This window comes from Bos indicus x Bos taurus, chromosome 1 (genome assembly GCF_003369695.1).
Source record: "Bos indicus x Bos taurus breed Angus x Brahman F1 hybrid chromosome 1, Bos_hybrid_MaternalHap_v2.0, whole genome shotgun sequence".
NCBI classification, from domain to species: Eukaryota; Metazoa; Chordata; class Mammalia; order Artiodactyla; family Bovidae; genus Bos; species Bos indicus x Bos taurus.
This window is the reverse complement of record NC_040076.1, coordinates 111,985,705-112,004,749: the sequence shown is the minus strand read 5'-3', so window position 1 is coordinate 112,004,749 and position 19,045 is coordinate 111,985,705. Positions and strand designations below refer to the sequence as shown.

Sequence of the window (19,045 nt, the reverse complement as noted above, 5' to 3'; positions counted from 1 at the left end):
GCCATATGCAGAATTCAGTCCCTGGGTTGGGAAGATCCCCTGAAGGAGGAAATGGCAACCCACTCCAGTATTCTTGCCTGGACAGAGGAGCCTGGCAGGCTACAGTGCCAGATGGGGTCACAAAGAGTCAGACATGACTGAGCACACATGCATGTCGTATATGAAATATAACTAATTACTCTTCAAGCAAAAACACAAAAAGTGAATCTCCTTTCCTGGGAGTTTCAACTGTACAGAGAAAATTCATTATCTTGAAACTTTCTTCGAATCTACTTGTGTAAATCCACAGTTTCTGAACAGTGGTATAGAGGTGGCTTTTGGCACTGACCAGTTGGACTAGTGCAAGACTTGACTTTGGCTTAGCTTGAACTTACCCAGTGGTTGACGGGGAGTGTTGAACTAAATGATTAACTAGCAGTTCTTATTACATCTTGATTACATCTAGCATCAGGTATTCCCTCACCTGCTTCCCCCAACCTTTCTTTAACCAAGGTATCAGAAAAGCCATTTGAAACAGGGATTTCATTTAAAAGGGAGGATTGGATTTTGCAAGAATCTGAACATTTATAATGAAAACTGTTTGGTTTTATTAGCGTTAGTCTGTGTGCTTGCTAATTTTCAGTCATTTTCTCTTTACGAATGGTCCCCCGGATTCTAGTTTCTACATTGCTGCCTTCTGAATGGAGTCCTTTGTGACCCGTTGTAATTACATTGCATTTTCCTTGTGTTCTTTCAAAACGTTCTGACTTCGCCTTGATTTTGGTTGGGAGATGGTGGGAGGAGGGTGGCAGCAGGGGAATGAGGTCAGCAGTACTTTCAGAATGTTGTCAAAGGAGATTTTTAAATTGTTAAAAATTGCCTAGTAAGTAATAGCAAGCTTTGTGGTTTGTTGCTGTTTAGTTGCATAGTCATGTCCGACTCTTTGCAAGCCTTTGGACTGTAGCCCGCCAGGCTCCTCTGTCCATGGGATTTCCCAGGCAAGAATATGGAGTGGGCTGCCATTTCCTTCTCCAGGGGATCTTTGCAACCCAGGGATTGAACCCGCATCTCTTGTGTCTCCTGCATCGACAGGTGGGTTCTTTACTACTGAGCCACCAGGGAAACCCGAGTATCAAGCTTGGTATGTGTTAATAAAGGAGACAGGATAGGAGGTTGAGTCAGAAATGAATGTCCTCTGGTCTTCACAGGAGCGTTTGCTCCTTGATGCCCAGCATTTCTCTGATGTCTTCTGGACACTTCGAAAATGGTCATAGACCAGGCTGATGATTATAGTAATTTTTAAGGTATCAAAATGAAAATGTCGTGTGGTTGGGAGCAAAAAACCAAGGGCATAAGCCGATTGAGAGAGAATAAGCTGAAAACAGTTTTGCTCATAACAGCTTTCTTAAACCTGATTTAAGCATGGAAAGAATAGTCAAGAGAATTTGCCACCAAGCTAGGAATGTTTCATATATGTTGTAAATAAATAGATGGCTAGTCCATTTAAAATGTTCAACACTAAAACATATAGGGCCAGGAGTTTTTAATAATACAATAGTAACTGAGAAAGAAATGATTTGAGTCCATTTCCACTTAATATTGTTGCTTGTTTTGCACATTTTCCTGGATATTTTTTAAAAGCCTGAAAGAAAAAAATGGACAAAACTGTAGTTGACCCTAGTCATTTACAAATTTTCTATTTGCTAATTTGCCTATGGGTTAAAATTTATTTGTAACCTCCAAATCAGTCTTCACACTTTTGAGATCATTTATAGATTGATGAAACATTTCCGTCACCCGCATATGTGTACCCTTCTGATGTCCAATGAGATTGTAAATAAGGGTCCTTCTCTTGGTCTTTTTACCGCCACATGTTTCACATTTTTTATACTATTTGTTAATTATTTTATTGTTTAAAATGGTCCCCAGGACTAGTGCTGAAGTGCTATCTAGTGTTCCTAAGTGCAAGAAGGCTGTGATGTGCCTTACAGAGAAAAGACATGTGATACATAAGCTTCATTCAGGTATGAGTTGTAGTGCTGTTGACTTCAATGTTAATGAATCAATGATGTATATATTAAATCAGAAATTAAACAGGAACACATAAAATGAGGTTATGTATTGATCAGTTGATGAAAATGCTGTGTGATCAGAGGCTCATAGGAACCTAACCTTGCATTTACCAAGGGTCAATGCTTCAGAATTTTTTAAAATTCATTTTTATTGGAGAATAGTTGCTTTACAATTTGTGTTAGTTTCTATGTACAACAAAGTGAATCTGCTATACATATACATATATCCCCTCTTTTGTCAACTTCCTTCCCATTAAGGTCACCACAGAGCACTGAGTTCCCTGAGCTATAAGTATCAATATTTGTTAATTCAGTGTTACTGTTGACTTTATAACAAATCCATCAAATAATAGATATTCACCCTATTCATCAGTTCAGTTCAGTTGAGTTCAGTTGCTCAGTCATGTCCGACTCTTTGCGACCTCAAGGACTGCAGCACACTAGGCCTCCCTGTCCATCACCAACTCACAGGGTTTACCCAAACTCATGTCTATCAAGTCGGTGATGCTATCCAACCATCTCATCCTCTGTCGTCCCCTTCTCCTCCCGCCTTCAATCTTTCCCAGCATTGGGTCTTTTCCAATGAGTCCGTTCTTTGCATCAGGTGGCCAAAATATTAGAGTTTCAGCTTCAGCATCAGTCCTTCCAATGAATATTCAAGACTGATCTCCTTTAGGATGGACTGGTTGGATCTCCTTGCAGTCCAAGGGACCCTCAAAAGTCTTTTCCAACACCACAGGTCAAAAACATCAATTCTTTGGCGCTCAGCTTTCTTTATAGTCCAACTCTCACACAGCTATGGAAAAACCATAGCTTTGACTAAACGGACCTTTGTTGACAAAGTAATGTCTCTGCTTTTTAATATGCTATCTAGGTTGGTCATAACTTTTCTTCCAAGGAGCAAGAGTCTTTTAATTTCATGGCTGCAGTCACCATCTGCAGTGATTTTGGAGCCCCAAAAGATAAAGTCTGCCACTGTTTCTCCATCTATTTGCCATGAAGTGATGGGACCAAATGCCATGATCTTCATTTTCTGAATGTTGAGCTTTAAGCCAACTTTTTCACTCTCCTCTTTCATTTTCATCAAGAGGCTCTTTAGTTCTTCTTCACTTTCTGCCATAAGGATGATGTCATCTGCATATCTGAGGTTATTGATATTTCTTCTGGCAATCCTGATTCTGGCTTGTGCTTGCTCCAGCCCAGCGTTTCTCATTATGTACTCTGCATATAAGTTAAATAAGCAGGGTGACAGTATACAGCCTTGACGTACTCCTTTCCCTATTTGGAACCAGTCTATTTGGAACACTATTTGGAACAGTATGGTTCACATACTGTTGAAGCCTGGCTTGGAGAATTTCGAGCATTACTTTACTAGTATGTAGGAACCGTGAACTTCCAGATGTTCAAGCTGGTTTTAGAAAAGACAGAGGAACCAGAGATCAAATTGCCAACATCTGCTGGATCATTGAAAAAGCAAGAGAGTTCCAGAAAAGCATCTATTTCTGCTTTATTGACTATGCCAAAGCCTTTGTGTGGATCACAGCAAACTCTGGAAAATTCTGAAGGAGATGGGAATACCAGACCACCTGACCTTCCTCTTGAGAAATCTGTATGCAGGTCAGGAAGCAACAGTTAGAACTGGACATGGAACAACAGACTGGTTCCAAATAGGAAAAGGAGTACATCAAGGCTGTGTATTGTCACCCTGCTTATTTAACTTATATGCAGACCACATCATGAGGAACGTTGGGCTGGAAGAAGCACAAGCTGGAATCAAGATTGCCAGGAGAAATCTCAATAACCTCAGATATGCAGATGACACCACTCTTATGGCAGAAAGTGAAGAATAGCTAAAGAGCCTCTTGATGAAAATGAAAGAGGAGAGTGAAAAAGTTGGCTTAAAGCTCAGCATTCAGAAAACTAAGATCATGGCATCTGGTCCCATCACTTCATGGCAAATAGATAGGCAAACAGTGGAAACAGTGGCAGACTTTATTTTTGGGGGCTTCAAAATCACTGCAGATGGTGATTGCAGCCATGAAATTAAAAGATGCTTGCTCCTTTGAAGAAAAGTTATGACCAACCTAGATAGCATATTAAAAAGCAGAGACATTACTTTGTCAACAAAGGTCTGTCTAGTCAAGGCTGTTGTTTTTCCAGTAGTCATGTATGGTTGTGAGAGTTGGACTGTGAAGAAAGCTGAGCACCAAAGAATTGATCCTTTTGAACTGTGATGTTGGAGAAGACTTTTGAGAGTTCCTTGGACTGCAAGGAGATCCAACGAGTCCATCCTAAAAGAGATCAGTCCTGCATGTTCACTGGAAGGACTGATGTTGAAGCTGAAACTCCAATACTTTGGCCACCTGATGCGAAGAACTGACTCATTGTAAAAGACCCTGATGCTGGGAAAGATTGAAGGTGGGAGGAGAAGGGGATGACAGAGGGATGAGATGGTTGGATGGTATCACCGACTTGATGGACATGAGTTTGGGTAAACCCTGGGAGTTGGTGATGGACAGGGAGGCCTGGCGTGCTGCAGTCCATGGGGTCGCAAACAGTCGGACACGACTGAGCCACTTAACTGAACTGACTGAGATGACTGCAATTGTACGGTAGTTTGAGCATTCTTAGGCATTACCTTTCTTTGGGATTGGAATGAAAACTGACCTTTTCCAGCCCTGTGGCCTCTGCTGAGTTTTCCAAATTTGCTGGCATGTTGAGTGCAGCACTTTCACAGCATCATCTTTTAGAATTTGAAATACTCAACTGGAATTCCATCACTTCCACTAGCTTTGATCGTAGTGATGCTTCCTAAGGCCCACTTCACTTCTCATTCCAGGATGTCTGACCCTAGGTGAGTGATCATATCATCGTGATTATCTGGGTCATGAAGATCTTTTTTGTATAGTTCTTCTGTGTATTCTTGCCATTTATTCTTAATATCTTCTGCTTCTCTTAGGTCCATACCATTTCTGTCCTTTATTGTGCCCATCTTTGGATGAAATATTCCCTTGGTATCTCTAATCTTCTTGAAGAAATCTCTAGTCTTTCCCATTCTATTATTTTTCTCTATTTCTTTGCACTGATCACTGAGGAAGGCTTTCTTATCTCTCCTTGCTATTCTTTGGAACTCCGCATTCAATTGGGTATATCTTTCTTTTTCTTCTTTGCCTTTAGCTTATCTTCTTTTCATAGCTACTTGTAAGGCCTCCTCAGACCCCCATTTTGCCTTTTTGCATTTCTTTTTCTTGGGGATGGTTTGGTCACTGCTTCTTGTACAATGTCATGAACCTCTGTCCATAGTTCATCAGGCACTCTGTCTATCAGATCTAATCCCTTGAATCTATTTCTCACTTCCACTGTATAATCAATAAGGGATTTGATTTAGGTCATACCTGAATGTTTTAGTGGTTTTCCCTACTTTCTTCAGTTTAAGTCTGAACCCTATTCATAATTCCTGTTAATTCATTTGCACGGGAATGTATCGGTGATCTACTAAGTAAGGATCAACATTAAAGAAAATTAAACTTACAACAAAGTGCCACAGCACAAAGCTTCTTGCTATCCAGTGGCAATCATTTATTTCAGATTACATTATGTTCCTGAGAGTCTTCCTAGGAGCACTTGAGACATGCAGAAGTCTTTTTAAAATACACATGCAGATTCATACACACAGGACCAGAAAACTGGCCTCTATGGAATGTACATGTATAAACTTAGAAATCTTTCTTTTGATAGTGCCCCAAATTCCATTTTCACTCAGCAAACCATTGATGTTATTTGAAAGCATGGCATATAGATAAAAAAGGGGGATCCTAAGACATTGGAAGCTATTGGCATTCAAAGGCAGATCATGGATTGCCCCTTCTTGAGGTAGACCAGTAGCTGGTTTCCAGTGAAGCTAGAATTCCACCATGCCTAATCATGTCTGATAACTAGTGGAGTGGTTGTATCTTGGGTCTGTTTGCTGAGAGGGTCAGGGTCCTCCCGAGATAGATAGAGCTCATCTCAGAGGAATAAAAGTCAAGCTCAACAGAAATGTCTGTTGAAGAAAATCTTTCCCATCAGAGAAGTGATTCTGTATGCAGTCCAGTTTTTGCTGTTTTGGCCCTCCTCCCAAACCAGGCCCACTGGTCCTTGTGGTTCTTGGTAGAGGAAGGCATGGAGATAAAATCAAGAGAGCTCCTCACCTGGAGGGTCCATGAGCCCTCTTGGGACTCCCCTAAGACAGTGACTGATGGAAGAGAGCATGTTCCCTGCACCAGAGGTTGTGGATGGGATCCAGGAAAGGAGGCTGTGGAGGCAAAGCCAGTATAGTGGAGGGCTAAGGAGAGTGGGCTTGTACAGAAGACACTTGTGTGGTTCCTTGCCATACTGTGCCAGGGACTCGGAAAGGATCAATGCACTTAGAAATATGGGTTGTCATGACACGAGCCCATTCACACTTACAGGCTGGAAAGGCGAGAAGGAATAGGCCTGATCCATCCAAGTATGCCTGGAGTAGGAAAGGGCAACCCACTCCAGTATTCTTCCCTTGAAAGTTTCATTGATTGCAGAGCCTGACAGGCTAGAGTCCATGGGTCAGTCAGGTCACAAAAAGTTGGACACAACTGAGCACACACACATACATCTAAGCATAGTACTGAGTTCTCTTGTTGTCATTTTCCATGTTTCTCTATTGTCTAATCTGATAGTTCTTCCCTTGGATGGACATTAAAATCACTCAGGAAGCATTAAAAGATGCTGGAACCACCTCAAAGGTTTTGATTGATCAGGGATCTATCCTTGATCCTTGGCATCTTTATGTTTAAAAGGCTTCTAAGGTGATTCACATGGTTAACCACAGTTGAAAGTTGTTGCTGTTAAATATATCATGGAAAATCTTCACTCTCCATCATCCGTCCTGCTCTATCTAGAGGAGGGTTAGGCAAGACCCCTGCTACGTGTCCACCTCAAGAAGAGCTCTCCTGGGTGTGCCTCTGTCTGCTTGTTACCCTGTGAAGAATTCATCTGTTTCTTTCCCTGTCCTTCTTCCTGGCCCCTACAGACTCCAAATTCTGATGCCTTTTCCTTCCTTGGACTCTGCACTAGTTTCTGGTGATGAGCTCAACACTGAGGGGAGGAAAGAAAGTAAAGAAGAGGGCAGGGCAAGGGGAGAATAAAGGGTAATTGGGAAGAAGTGGAGGAGGAGAGAGGGATGGAGCACACTCACTGCTTCTCACACACTCCGGCTATGGCCAGAGTGTGGAGGGAAGAGTGTGAGCAGGGAGCCACACACACCCAAGTGGAAGTTCTGGGTCTCCATTACTTACTAGCTTCTGGATCTTGGGGAAGCTACTTTTTTGGCTTGTTTTCTTTTTTGGCTGCCCCGGGTCTTCCTTGTGGTACACAGGCTTTCTCTAGTTGCAGTGCACAGGTTTCTCTAGTTGTGGATCACAGGTTCTACAGTGTGTGGGCTTCAGTAGTTGCGGTGTCTTGAGTGAGGGCTTAGTTGCTTTGCATCATGTGGGATCTTACTTCCCTGACCAGAGATCAAACCTGTGTCCGCTGCATTGGAAGGCAAATTCTTAACCACTGGACTACCAGGGAAGTCCAGGAACTACTTAGCCTTTTACAGCTAAAAAGTGGGGAAGCTCAGGGATTCAAAACAAGCCTGACTGATTTAAGAACTCTAAACATTTTCTCAGCTTATGTAGCATCTTCTAATCCATACCCATACAATAGGGCCTGGTAATGAATACAGCAATTAATAATGTCCCAGATGGTAGTTGAGCTTGTTTTTAAATTCCTATGGTCAAATACATTGGGCAAATGTTACAAAAAGATTAGTTGGAGAAAAAAACGGTGTGCCATTTATTATCAGCCTAGAACATTCAGAATTGTCATTCATGAGAAATAAGCTCATTATTAATAAAAGATTACTTTTCTTGTCTTTATGTGACTATTTTCTTAAATTAAAAATAAACTCTTTTCTTATTGTAAAAGCAAAGCATATTTATCTAATACAAACTGGAAAATAGAGATAAGCAAATAACACAAAATTAAACACACTCATAATCTCTCTACCCAGATACAATTGCTCTAAAGACCTTTTAGACTTCCTCTGTTTTTATGCAGATTTTCAAAAAGTCATAATATACACTTTCTTTTACCTTTATAAACATCTGGTCAACAGCATTTTGTGTCAATACACTGGTATTTACTACATCATTTTTGTGTCTGCTTATGAAGGTAAAATAATTTTGTTTGTTTTTAAACCACATTTGTTTACTCAGAAGTCAGAAACTCACAGATTCGGAAACATCTGAAGAGCCCCAGGTGTGGCTTTGTGGAGAGGTTGAGTAATTCAAAACAAAGTGCAAAATATAAAAACAATTACAGTCAGTTTGACAGTGGTGCGTCTGTTTCCTATGGCCCTCCTACCCCTGAGTCTACCGCTGACTTCAAAGGAAAGCCAGCACAGAGGAGGTCCAGAGGATAAGGTGCAAAACGAGAATCAAAACCCATGATAAGAGATTAAAGGAAGGTTGATCAAAGCCCCAGCATGAAAGTGCTAGCCCATGACTTGCCTTGGCCCATGGCCCCAAAATATTCATCAGAACAGAACTTTCTTTGATGTGATTGGAAGCTCCTGCGCTCCGATGAGCTCTCTGGTCAAAGGGAAACTTTAAAAGTGGCACAGAAGGGGTTGGCAGAGGTTCTCTCTCTCTCTCTCTTTCTCTGTCTCTCGTCTGCACATACCTCACAAATTGCTTGAATGCTGCTTCTTTGGTTTGTTGTCCAAATGTAAGTAGTTTCACTGTGTATCAAGTGAGGAATTCAACCTAAGATGGGAAGGATCGTCTTTTTCGTGGTGGGAGGTGAGGCTGTGTGAACGTGGCGTGTATTTGCACTCATGAATGTGGGACTTCAGCCACTGCTCCTCCTTTTCATTCAGGGTGGGTCAGTATGTGTTCGATGCCCTCCTAACTAGGAGTCTATGGCTCTTTGTGGTGTTAGGATAGAAGCCATCTATTTCCTCCGAGAATAGAAGAAAGTAGAAGTGCTTTCAAAATGGTGGTTGCCTTTACAACATTCAGCTTACACTTTTTAAAGTCTGTTGAAAGACAAGAGTTGTATAAAATTGCTAAAAAATGTGTGCTGAGAATGTCTTTAGCTAGTAGTCCTTTCAGGTTCCAGTTTTCTGGCTTTTCACTTTACATAATAATCTTCTATTATTTAGGGTTTTTATTTTTATTTCCCCTGTCATCATATCTTCATTTCCTTAAAACTTTAAGAGATTTTCATTTTCTTTCTACCTTTTTAGGATCTATTTCTTAATCTTTACCTGAGGTTTCAAGTTAGAGTTTTTACTGACAAGTCTTGATCAAGCACAATCTTAGGCTCTGAGAGAAAACTGGAAATTGTATCTCTACCTTTGTGGGAACCACAATCCAGGTGAAGAGGCAATGGGTTTTCCAACAGAAAAATGAATGTCAGCCAGTATGGGCTTTGTAGGGACAGTCCTTCATGAAGAAAAAGGATTTGAACTGGGCCTTGAACAAGCCTGAAATTTCTGAATGTGAGAAAATAAAAAAGGATATTTTGACAAGGGTTGAGGCAACATAGTCAAAGTTACAGAAATGGAGAACTGTAAGATGTTCCATAGCATAAAATGAATACATTCATTTAATTGGGGCAGATGGCTCATGTAAGAAAGTGATGAGAGAAGCTTCACTAGGTATGTTAAGGTTAGAATATACTATGAATCTGGATTTTATTATGAATGCGAGAGGACTGAATACTTTGTAGTGGAATATTGAATAGTTTGGAGTGGAAATATTGAATACTTTGGAGTGGAAAATGGCATACTGAAATGCTAGGATGGTGTGAATCCAATTGACACACAGGATGGATGGCATGGGGAGAGGCCTGGGGCCATACTTTGGTGAAAGGGCATGAATAGAGCCTTAGAGACGAAGGCCCAAGAAAGAATGGAAACAGTGGAAACTGGAAGTATGGGACTGACCCTGGAGGCTGTGAAATGAGAACTGGTCTGACCTGCAGGAACTAGGGAAGGAGATGTGTAGGAGGAACAAGTAAAGGGACTCATTGATGATTCAGTAATGTCATCATACAAACTTAACGCATTTTACTGAACATTCCAGGTGACAGGAATACAAAGAGGTTGAGTTCATCAACAGAATGGTTAGGAAGACTCAGCAGGTATTTATATGAGAAATTCAAAATAGCCTAATCTAGAGCATTTAAGACTGAGTGAGACAGTGACCTCCCAGGAGTTCAGAGAAAGAAATTTTCTCTATGGTTTGGAAGAGATGGGACAGAAGCTGAACCTTGAATAGTGGGTAGAATTTGGAAAGAATGGGAGAAGTTGAAAGGGTCCAGTTTCTACTCAGCCATAAAAAGGAACAAAACTGTGCCATTTGCAGAGACATGGGTAGACCTTGAGCATGTCATACAGTGGGAAGTAAGTCAGAAGGAGGAAAAAAAATCGTATATTAACACATGTATGTGGAATCTAGGAAAAATGGTACAGACGAACCTATTTGCAAAGCAGAAATAAAGACGCAAACATACGATACCAAAGCAAGGAAAGAGAAGGTGGGATGAACTGGGAGATTGGTTTGACATGTATATGCTACTATGTATAAAATAACTAACAGGAACCTACTGTATGGCACAGGGAAATCCACTCGTTGCTCTGTGGTGACAAAGAGGGAATATATATTTATGTATAGCTGATTCACTTTGCTGTACAGGAGAAACTAACACAACATTACAAAGGAACTGTACTCCAATAAAACTGTTTTTTTAAAAAGGGTGGAGTGAGGAGGAGAGAAACAAAGATGCAGGGTAGAGAAGCACAGGAGTATTTGTGGTCCTTGCGGCAAAACCCACCTGGCCAAAGTACAGTGTTTTTGTGAAAACGCAGGGGGGAAAAAAGAGAGAAGGTAGAGACTTTACATTAGCCAAGTTAAAGAGTCGTAATTTAACCTGGGCAGTGTCAAGCCACTGACATTTTTGAGCAAGGGAGTAGCTAGAGCAAAAGGGTCTTTGGGGAAGTTTAACCTGTGAAAGATACACAACATATGTATACAAGTAGAGAGATAATACTATGAATAGCAAGAGGAGTAGTTGGGTGACATCTAGTCAAAAGGGAGGAAGATGTAAACTAGGTTGACATTGATTATCTAGAGTATAGATAGAAAGAGGCAGAAGAGTTACTGATAGCCCAAGAGAGAGCATGAAATACAGAATTCTACTCAAGATTTCAAACCTGGGAGGCTGTGATAACAATTGTACCACATGCCAAAGTACAAACATCCAGAGCGGACTGGTTTGGAGGTGACCCACAGAGTTTAGTCTTAAAGAGTTGGAGACTGAGATGACAGTCAGGCAAACATGTCCAAAAGTGGTCAGAAGCGGGGGCTCGAGGCTCAGCGGGAAGACAGATTTACCATTCCAAGCTGGAAAAATCCACACAGCTCAGCAGTTCTTTAAAAGTGTTTAATTAATTTATTCAGAAGGCAAAGTATTTTCAAAAGCTCACTTGAGAACTTATACTCTCTTGATGTAGATGAATTCTCAATCGCTCTTTTGTTTTCCTTGCAAAACAGTTCAACTTGTATGAGAAAGAATGTGGGGAGGGCAATGGTAGGGTTTTCTCACTGTTCCAGGTGTAGAAATTGTGAGCACAGGAGTCCTGTACATAATATAGTATTTTTCTCTTCATAGATCTTCTCTTTATACATCTTTCTATTAATTGAGACACCTAGTACAGTCAGTGTTTTGCACATTGTAAATACTCAACATTAGTTGATTTGTTTTTTCATCATAATTCTCAAAGATAAAATCATGGATGAAAGAAAAACTAACAAGCTTACAGCTAATTTTATAATGACAGACTCTACATAAACAAATGCAAATTGGATATCCGGTATGAATTGCAGAAATATTGTAAGCAGAGTCCAAGAAGTATTAACTGTAGCTTCAGATCTTTACTGAAACAATAAAATCCCTTAACAATCCCACATACCGTAGAGCCTCCTAGATGTTCAAAGGTCACAGCACCTTGAAGAACAAAGTCAACAGCCAAAGTTATCAGAGTGCAGAGTGACTCCAGGCCCAGGACGGCTAAGGCAGGCCTGCATTTTCTCTTTCATCTGAGGTAGAAACTAGCGAGACACTTGGTTATTTAAAGAAAGAGATAAGATGCAGGATAGGAGGACCCAGACCTCTCAAGAATAAAACCAACCAACTACAGTAAAGGAAGAAGAAGTATACACACGTACTATTCATCATTCAACCTAAGTCCACAGTTCCACAAGTAAAAAGAAGAGCATCAGTCCAGTTGACTTGATCATAAAGAAGTAACGTGTCTCTTTTTTTTTCCCCCCTTCCAAACTACTTACGAAACAAACCCTTCACTTTATCTCATCCTTTCTCTGGTCTTTCAGCTGCTCGACTGATCCAGAACATGGATGCCACTGTTGAGCCTTGTACAGACTTTTTCAAATACGCTTGCGGAGGCTGGTTGAAACGTAACATCATTCCGGAGACCAGCTCTCGTTACAGTAACTTTGACATTTTAAGAGATGAATTAGAAGTCGTTTTGAAAGGTTAGTGAAGTTTAAGTCTATGTATCAAAGATTTCTGTCTTAATATATCCATTTTAAGGCCTTCCCAGGTGGCTCAGTGATAGAGAATCTGCCTGCCAGTGCAGGAGATGTGGGTTCGGTCCCCCGGGTCAGGAAGATGCCCTGAAGAAGGAAATGGCAATCTGCTCCATTATTCTTGCCTGGGAAATCCCATGGACAGAAGAGCCTGGTGGGCCATAGTCTATGGGGTCACAAAAGGGTCAGGCACAACTTAGCAACTAAATAACATCCATTTTCAAGATTTTACTTGGGAATGTAAAAGCCATTACAGGGAATGTCACACAAAATTAAAAGTTGATAATCCCTCCAAGTTTTGTGGACCATTGCTGAGTCACTCTAAGGATGGAAGACGCTAAAATGAATATGTTGACATCTCAGCATTCCTGCTTTCATTTGAATATAACATGATAAATGCTCTATTATCCATGAAGGTGGTATCTATGCATTTTACAGGAGAAATTAAATGATTGCCACTAAACAGGACATGCATGTTTACCCTGGCCCTGTGTTGAAGTTGCTGTAAGATAGTACCAAGATTTGCCTTCCCAGACTAGGTATATCTGTTCTAATCTAGATATAATCAAGACACTCTGCCCGGGAAGCTGAGGAAGTTGTGTCTAGTCCTTTGTTATCCTACATTCTGTGTTCTTGTTTAGAATACTTTGTAAAAATCAAAACTTTTTTTTTTTTTTTTTTACTATTTTTTAATATCCAAGCAAATAGAACATTTCATTTGGAGCATGAACAGTATGACCACACAAAAATAATTACCCTCCAACCATCAAGAAGACTATCATATTAAATTACAAATTCCAAAACAAATTTGTTTTCTTTTTAATCTCAATATCAGAAAAAGTAACTTCTGTATGACAGAGCAGTACATATCACTGTTCACCAGAAACTAATAATCTAGTCAAAAAGACTTTCATCTAAGTTGGCTAATGAAAGTAACTCCTCCTTCTACACTACCAATAATGATCTGATAAGGAGTTTGGTTTTTCTCATAGGGTTTTGGAATGGGAGAGGTATGAACACATACAAGTTTTTTTTTTTTCTAAACCAAACTTGCATTGAAAATGTTATTTAGAGCTGCAAATGAACAATTATATTGAATGCATTTTACCAACACTCCATTTCAGATGTCCTTCAGGAACCCAAAACTGAAGATATAATAGCAGTGCAGAAAGCAAAAATGTTATATAGATCTTGTATAAATGAAAGTAAGTGCTGTTTATTTTATTTTACTAAGAGTATGCCAAAATATGTATAGACTTCATAATATATTTATATTCATTATTTTTAAAAGCTGCTATTGAGAGCAGAGGCGGGGAACCTCTACTTAGACTGTTGCCAGATATATATGATTGGCCAGTGGCGCTAGAAAACTGGGAGCAAAAATATGGTAAGACAGTCTTCCCTTTAAAAAAATTATTTCTGTATAAAATCTGTTATTATTATACTTCAGTATCATATTAATGCATTAAGCATCTAGTGATATACTTCACCTTTCATTTCTTTAGGTTCTTCTTGGACAGCTGAGAAATCTATTGCACAACTGAATTCTAAATATGGAAAAAAAGTCATTATTAATTTTTTTGTTGGCACTGATGATAAAAACTCTACGAATCATATAATTCATGTAAGTTTATATGGCCATCAGCCAGAGTTATCTTTAATGTGATAAAACATTCACATGCATTGTTGTTGTTGATATTTAGAAAAAATAAGGCTTATTCTTATTTGACTTGTAGGAACAAAGTGGTAATAAATTCAAGGACAGATACCTGGATTTCCAATTTTGAAACTTTTCTTGATGCTGTGTTTTAGACATTCAGCTCTCCTTTCTGCTATCTTTGTTTAGATAAGAAATGAAAGACTTTAGGTCTCTCCTATTTAGAAAAGGGGCTTCACTGGTGGCTCAGTGGTAAAGAACTCACCCGCCAATACAGGAGACTTGAGTTTGATCCCTGGGGCAGGAAGATCCCCTGGAGGAGGGCATGGCAGCCCACTCCAGTACTCTTGACTCGGGGAATCCCAGGGGCAGAGGAGCCTGGTGGGCTACAGTCCACGGAGTCACAAAGAGTTAGACACAACTTAGTGACTAAACAATAACAATTTAGAAAAAGCACTTGATTTCTCTATACATTCATGAAAGGAGCATGGTCTAGTTTATATAAGTAATATGGTTTGGAAATCAGAAATTCCTAACTGACTCCAAAAAGATCATAAAAATGGGAAACTACTACTACTACTACTACTAAGTCGCTTCAGTCGTGTCCGACTCTGTGGGACCCCGTGACTGCAGCCTACCAAGCTTCTCTGTCCTTGGGATTCTCCAGGCAAGAACACTGGAGTGGGTTGCCATTTCCTTTTCCAATGCATGAAAGTGGAAAGTGAAAGTGAATTCGCTCAGTCGTGTCTGACTCTTTGCGACCCATGGACTGCAGCCTACCAGGCTCCTCCATCCATGGGATTTTCCGGGCAACAGTAGTGGAGTGGGGTGCCATTGACTTCTCCCAAAAATGGGATATTGAACATAATTTTGATGCTTGCTACATCTGTACTTTTTTTTTCCCCAGTTAAAGTAAGCAAAATGTCATTCTTCTTAAAGAGCTTGATAGAAGCAAGGTCCGATGCTGTAAAGAGCAATATTGCATAGGAACCTGGAATGTCAGGTCCATGAATCAAGGCAAACTGGAGGTGGTCAAACAAGAGATGGCAAGAGTGAATGTTGACATTCTAGGAATCAGCAAACTGAAATGGACTGGAATGGGTGAATTTAACTCAGATGACCCTTATATCTACTACTTCGGGCAGGAATCCCTCAGAAGAAATGGAGTGGCCATCATGGTCAACAAAAGAGTCCGAAATGCAGTATTTGGATGCAATCTCAAAAACGACAGAATGATCTCTGTTCATTTCCAAGGCAAACCATTCAATATCACAGTAATCCAAGTCTATGCCCCAACCAGTAACGCTGAAGAAGCTGAAGTTGAACGGTTCTATGAAGACCTACAAGACCTTTTAGAACTAACACCCAAAAAAGATGTCCTTTTCATTATAGGGGACTGGAATGCAAAAGTAGGAAGTCAAGAAACACCTGGAGTAACAGGCAAATTTGGCCTTGGAATACGGAATGAAGCAGGGCAAAGACTAATAGAGTTTTGCCAAGAAAATGCACTCATAACAAACACCCTCTTCCAACAACACAAGAGAAGACTCTATACGTGGACATCACCAAATGGTCAGTACTGAAATCAGATTGATTATATTCTTTGCAGCCAAAGATGGAGAAGCTCTATACAGTCAGCAAAAAGAAGACCAGGAGCTGACTGTGGCTCAGACCATGAACTCCTTATTGCCAAATTCAGACTTAAATTGAAGAAAGTAGGGAAAACCACTAGACCATTCAGGTATGACCTAAATCAAATCCCTTATGATTATACAGTGGAAGTGAGAAATAGATTTAAGGGCCTAGATCTGATAGATAGAGTGCCTGATGAACTATGGAATGAAGTTTGTGACATTGTACAGGAGACAAGGATCAAGATCATTCCCATGGAAAAGAAATGCAAAAAAGCAAAATGGCTGTCTGGGGAGGCCTTACAAATAGCTGTGAAAAGACGAGAAGCAAAAAGCAAAGGAGAAAAGGAAAGATATAAACATCTGAATGCAGAGTTCCAAAGAATAACAAGAAGAGATAAGAAAGCCACCTTCAGTGATCAATGCAAAGAAATAGAGGAAAACAACAGAATGGGAAAGACTAGGGATCTCTTCAAGAAAATCAGAGATACCAAAGGAACATTTCATGCAAAGATGAGCTCGATAAAGGACAGAAATGGTATGGACCTAACAGAAGCAGAAGATATTAAGAAGAGATGGCAAGAATACACAGAAGAACTGTACAAAAAAGATCTTCATTACCCAGATAATCACGATGGTGTGATCACTGACCTAGAGCCAGACATCCTGGAATGAGAAGTGAAGTGGGCCTTAGAAAGCATCACTACGAACAAAGCTAGTGGAGGTGATGGAATTCCAGTTGAGCTATTCCAAATCCTGAAAGATGATGCTGTGAAAGTGCTGCACTCAATATGCCAGCAAATTTGGAAAACTCAGCAGAGGCCACAGGGCTGGAAAAGGTCAGTTTTCATTCCAATCCCAAAGAAAGGCAATGCCAAAGAATGCTCAAACTACCACACAGTTGCACTCATCTCACACGCTAGTAAAGTAGTGCTCAAAATTCTCCAAGCCAGGCTTCAGCAATATGTGAACCGTGAACTTCTGATGTTCAAGCTGGTTTTAGAAAAGGCAAAGGAACCAGAGACCAAATTGCCAACATCCGCTGGATCATGGAAAAAGCAAGAGAGTTCCAGAAAAACATGTATTTCTGCTTTATTGACTATGCCAAAGCCTTTGACTGTGTGGATCACAATAAACTGTGGAAAATTCTGAAAGAGATGGGAATACCAGACCACCTGATCTGCCTCTTGAGAAATTTGTAAGCAGGTCAGGAAGCAACAGTTAAAACTGAACATGAAACAACAGACTGGTTCCAAAAGGAAAAGGAGTATGTCAAGGCTGTATATTGTCACCCTGCTTTATTTAACTTATATGCAGAGTACATCATGAGAAATGCTGGACTGGAAGAAACACAAACTGGAATCACGATTGCCAGGAGAAATATCAATCACCTCAGATATGCAGATGACACCACCCTTATGGCAGAAAGTGAAGAGGAACTCAAAAGCCTCTTAATGAAAGTGAAAGTTGAGAGTGAAAAGGTTGGCTTAAAGCTCAACATTCAGAAAACGAAGATCATGGCATCTGGTCCCACCACTTCATGGGAAATAGATGGGGAAACAGTGGAAACAGTGTCAGACTTTATTTTTCTGGGCTCCAAAATCACTACAGATGGTGACTGCAGCCATGAAATTAAAAGACGCTTACTCCTTGGAAAGAAAGTTATAACCAACCTAGATAGCATATTCAAAAGCAGAGACATTACTTTGCAAGCAAAGGTCCGTCTAGTCGAGGCTATGGTTTTTCCAGTAGTCATGTATGGATGTGAGAGTTGGACTATGAAGAAGGCTGAGCACTGAAGAATTGATGCTTTTGAACTGTGGTGTTGGAGAAGACTCTTGAGAGTCCCTTGGACTGCAAGGAGATCCAACCAGTCCATTCTGAAGGAGATCAGCCCTGGGATTTCTTTGGAAGGAATGATGCTAAAGCTGAAATTCCAGTACTTTGGGCACCTCATGCAAAGAGTTGACTCATTGGAAAAGACTGTGATGCTGGGAGGGATTGGGGGCAGGAGGAGAAGGGGACGACAGAGGATGAGATGGCTGGATGGCATCAGGGACTCGATGGACGTGAGTCTGAGTGAACTCCGGGAGTTGGTGATGGACAGGGGGGCCTGGCGTGCTGCGATTCATGGGGTCGCAAAGAGTCGGACACGACTGAGCGACTGATCTGATCTGATCTGATCTGAAGAATACCTAAGATGAGATTAGTACTTAATAAGTATGTTTGGAATGGAGTAAAACATTTACAGAGCTTTTCCTTAGTCTCCTGTCAAAGAAACTACCAAAAGTTACAGATCATAGAAGCTTGTGTATGTCACAGTTATATAAATCCTTATGGTCATTTTTATTAAAACCATGAAAACAATTGAACCTGACTCTTGTCTGCAGTGGACCCTTTCTGTCTTCCTAGAGTCTCTCCTTTGGCTGTGGAATGCCAGCATCCTGCTTGATCACCATATGAGGGTTGCTAAGGAGGCTCAGAAGGTTAGAGAAGGAACAGGGCCCCTCCTGTGGGGATGTCTTCTGGCTCTTTCCCCGCCAGTCTTCTGGGTTCTATTTCTTTTATATTGGCCTGTGTCTTTACACTGCTAGGATTCTCACTTCCACCCATAAATGCTCTAGTTTACTCACTTACCGTGCAGCATGTAGGAGGGAATCTCACAAAGCTGCGAGGATGTCTAGGAGCTTTCATGAGGTATCCAGGGTGGAGTGGACGTGCTGGAGCAGAGATAGGTTACCTCTTTCATATGCTCAGCTGGCAGCTGGGTCTGCTGACCTCCTGAACAGGGCAGCTCTGAAGAGGAGTCTTCTCTGTCCTCATAGGGTGTTGTGTGTGTATGTTACTTGCTCAGTCATATCCGACTCTTTGTCACCTCATTGATTATAGCCCACCAGGCTCCTCTTCTGTACGGATTCTCCAGGCAAGAATACTAACACATTCCCTTCTCCATGGAATCTTCCCGACCCAGGGATTGAACCCTGATCTCCTGCATTGCAGGCAGATTCTTTACCAACTGAGCTACCAAGGAAG

At 40.8% G+C, this 19,045-nt stretch overlaps 1 protein-coding gene across 6 annotated transcripts in view; it reads left to right on the top strand.

The window, feature by feature from the left end:
• Nucleotides 1–19,045, top strand: part of MME (membrane metalloendopeptidase) — a 116,221-nt gene that overhangs the window by 26,885 nt on the left and 70,291 nt on the right. For 5 of the 6 annotated variants that reach the window (XM_027543131.1, XM_027543115.1, XM_027543123.1 and 2 more), the window contains exons 4-7: nt 12,509–12,670; nt 13,849–13,929; nt 14,016–14,111; nt 14,230–14,348. In XM_027543131.1, coding sequence (XP_027398932.1) covers nt 12,509–12,670; nt 13,849–13,929; nt 14,016–14,111; nt 14,230–14,348 — 458 coding nt within the window. The remainder of the gene's footprint in view (nt 1–12,508; nt 12,671–13,848; nt 13,930–14,015; nt 14,112–14,229; nt 14,349–19,045) is intronic. The other variant, XM_027543139.1, reaches the window with a different exon arrangement.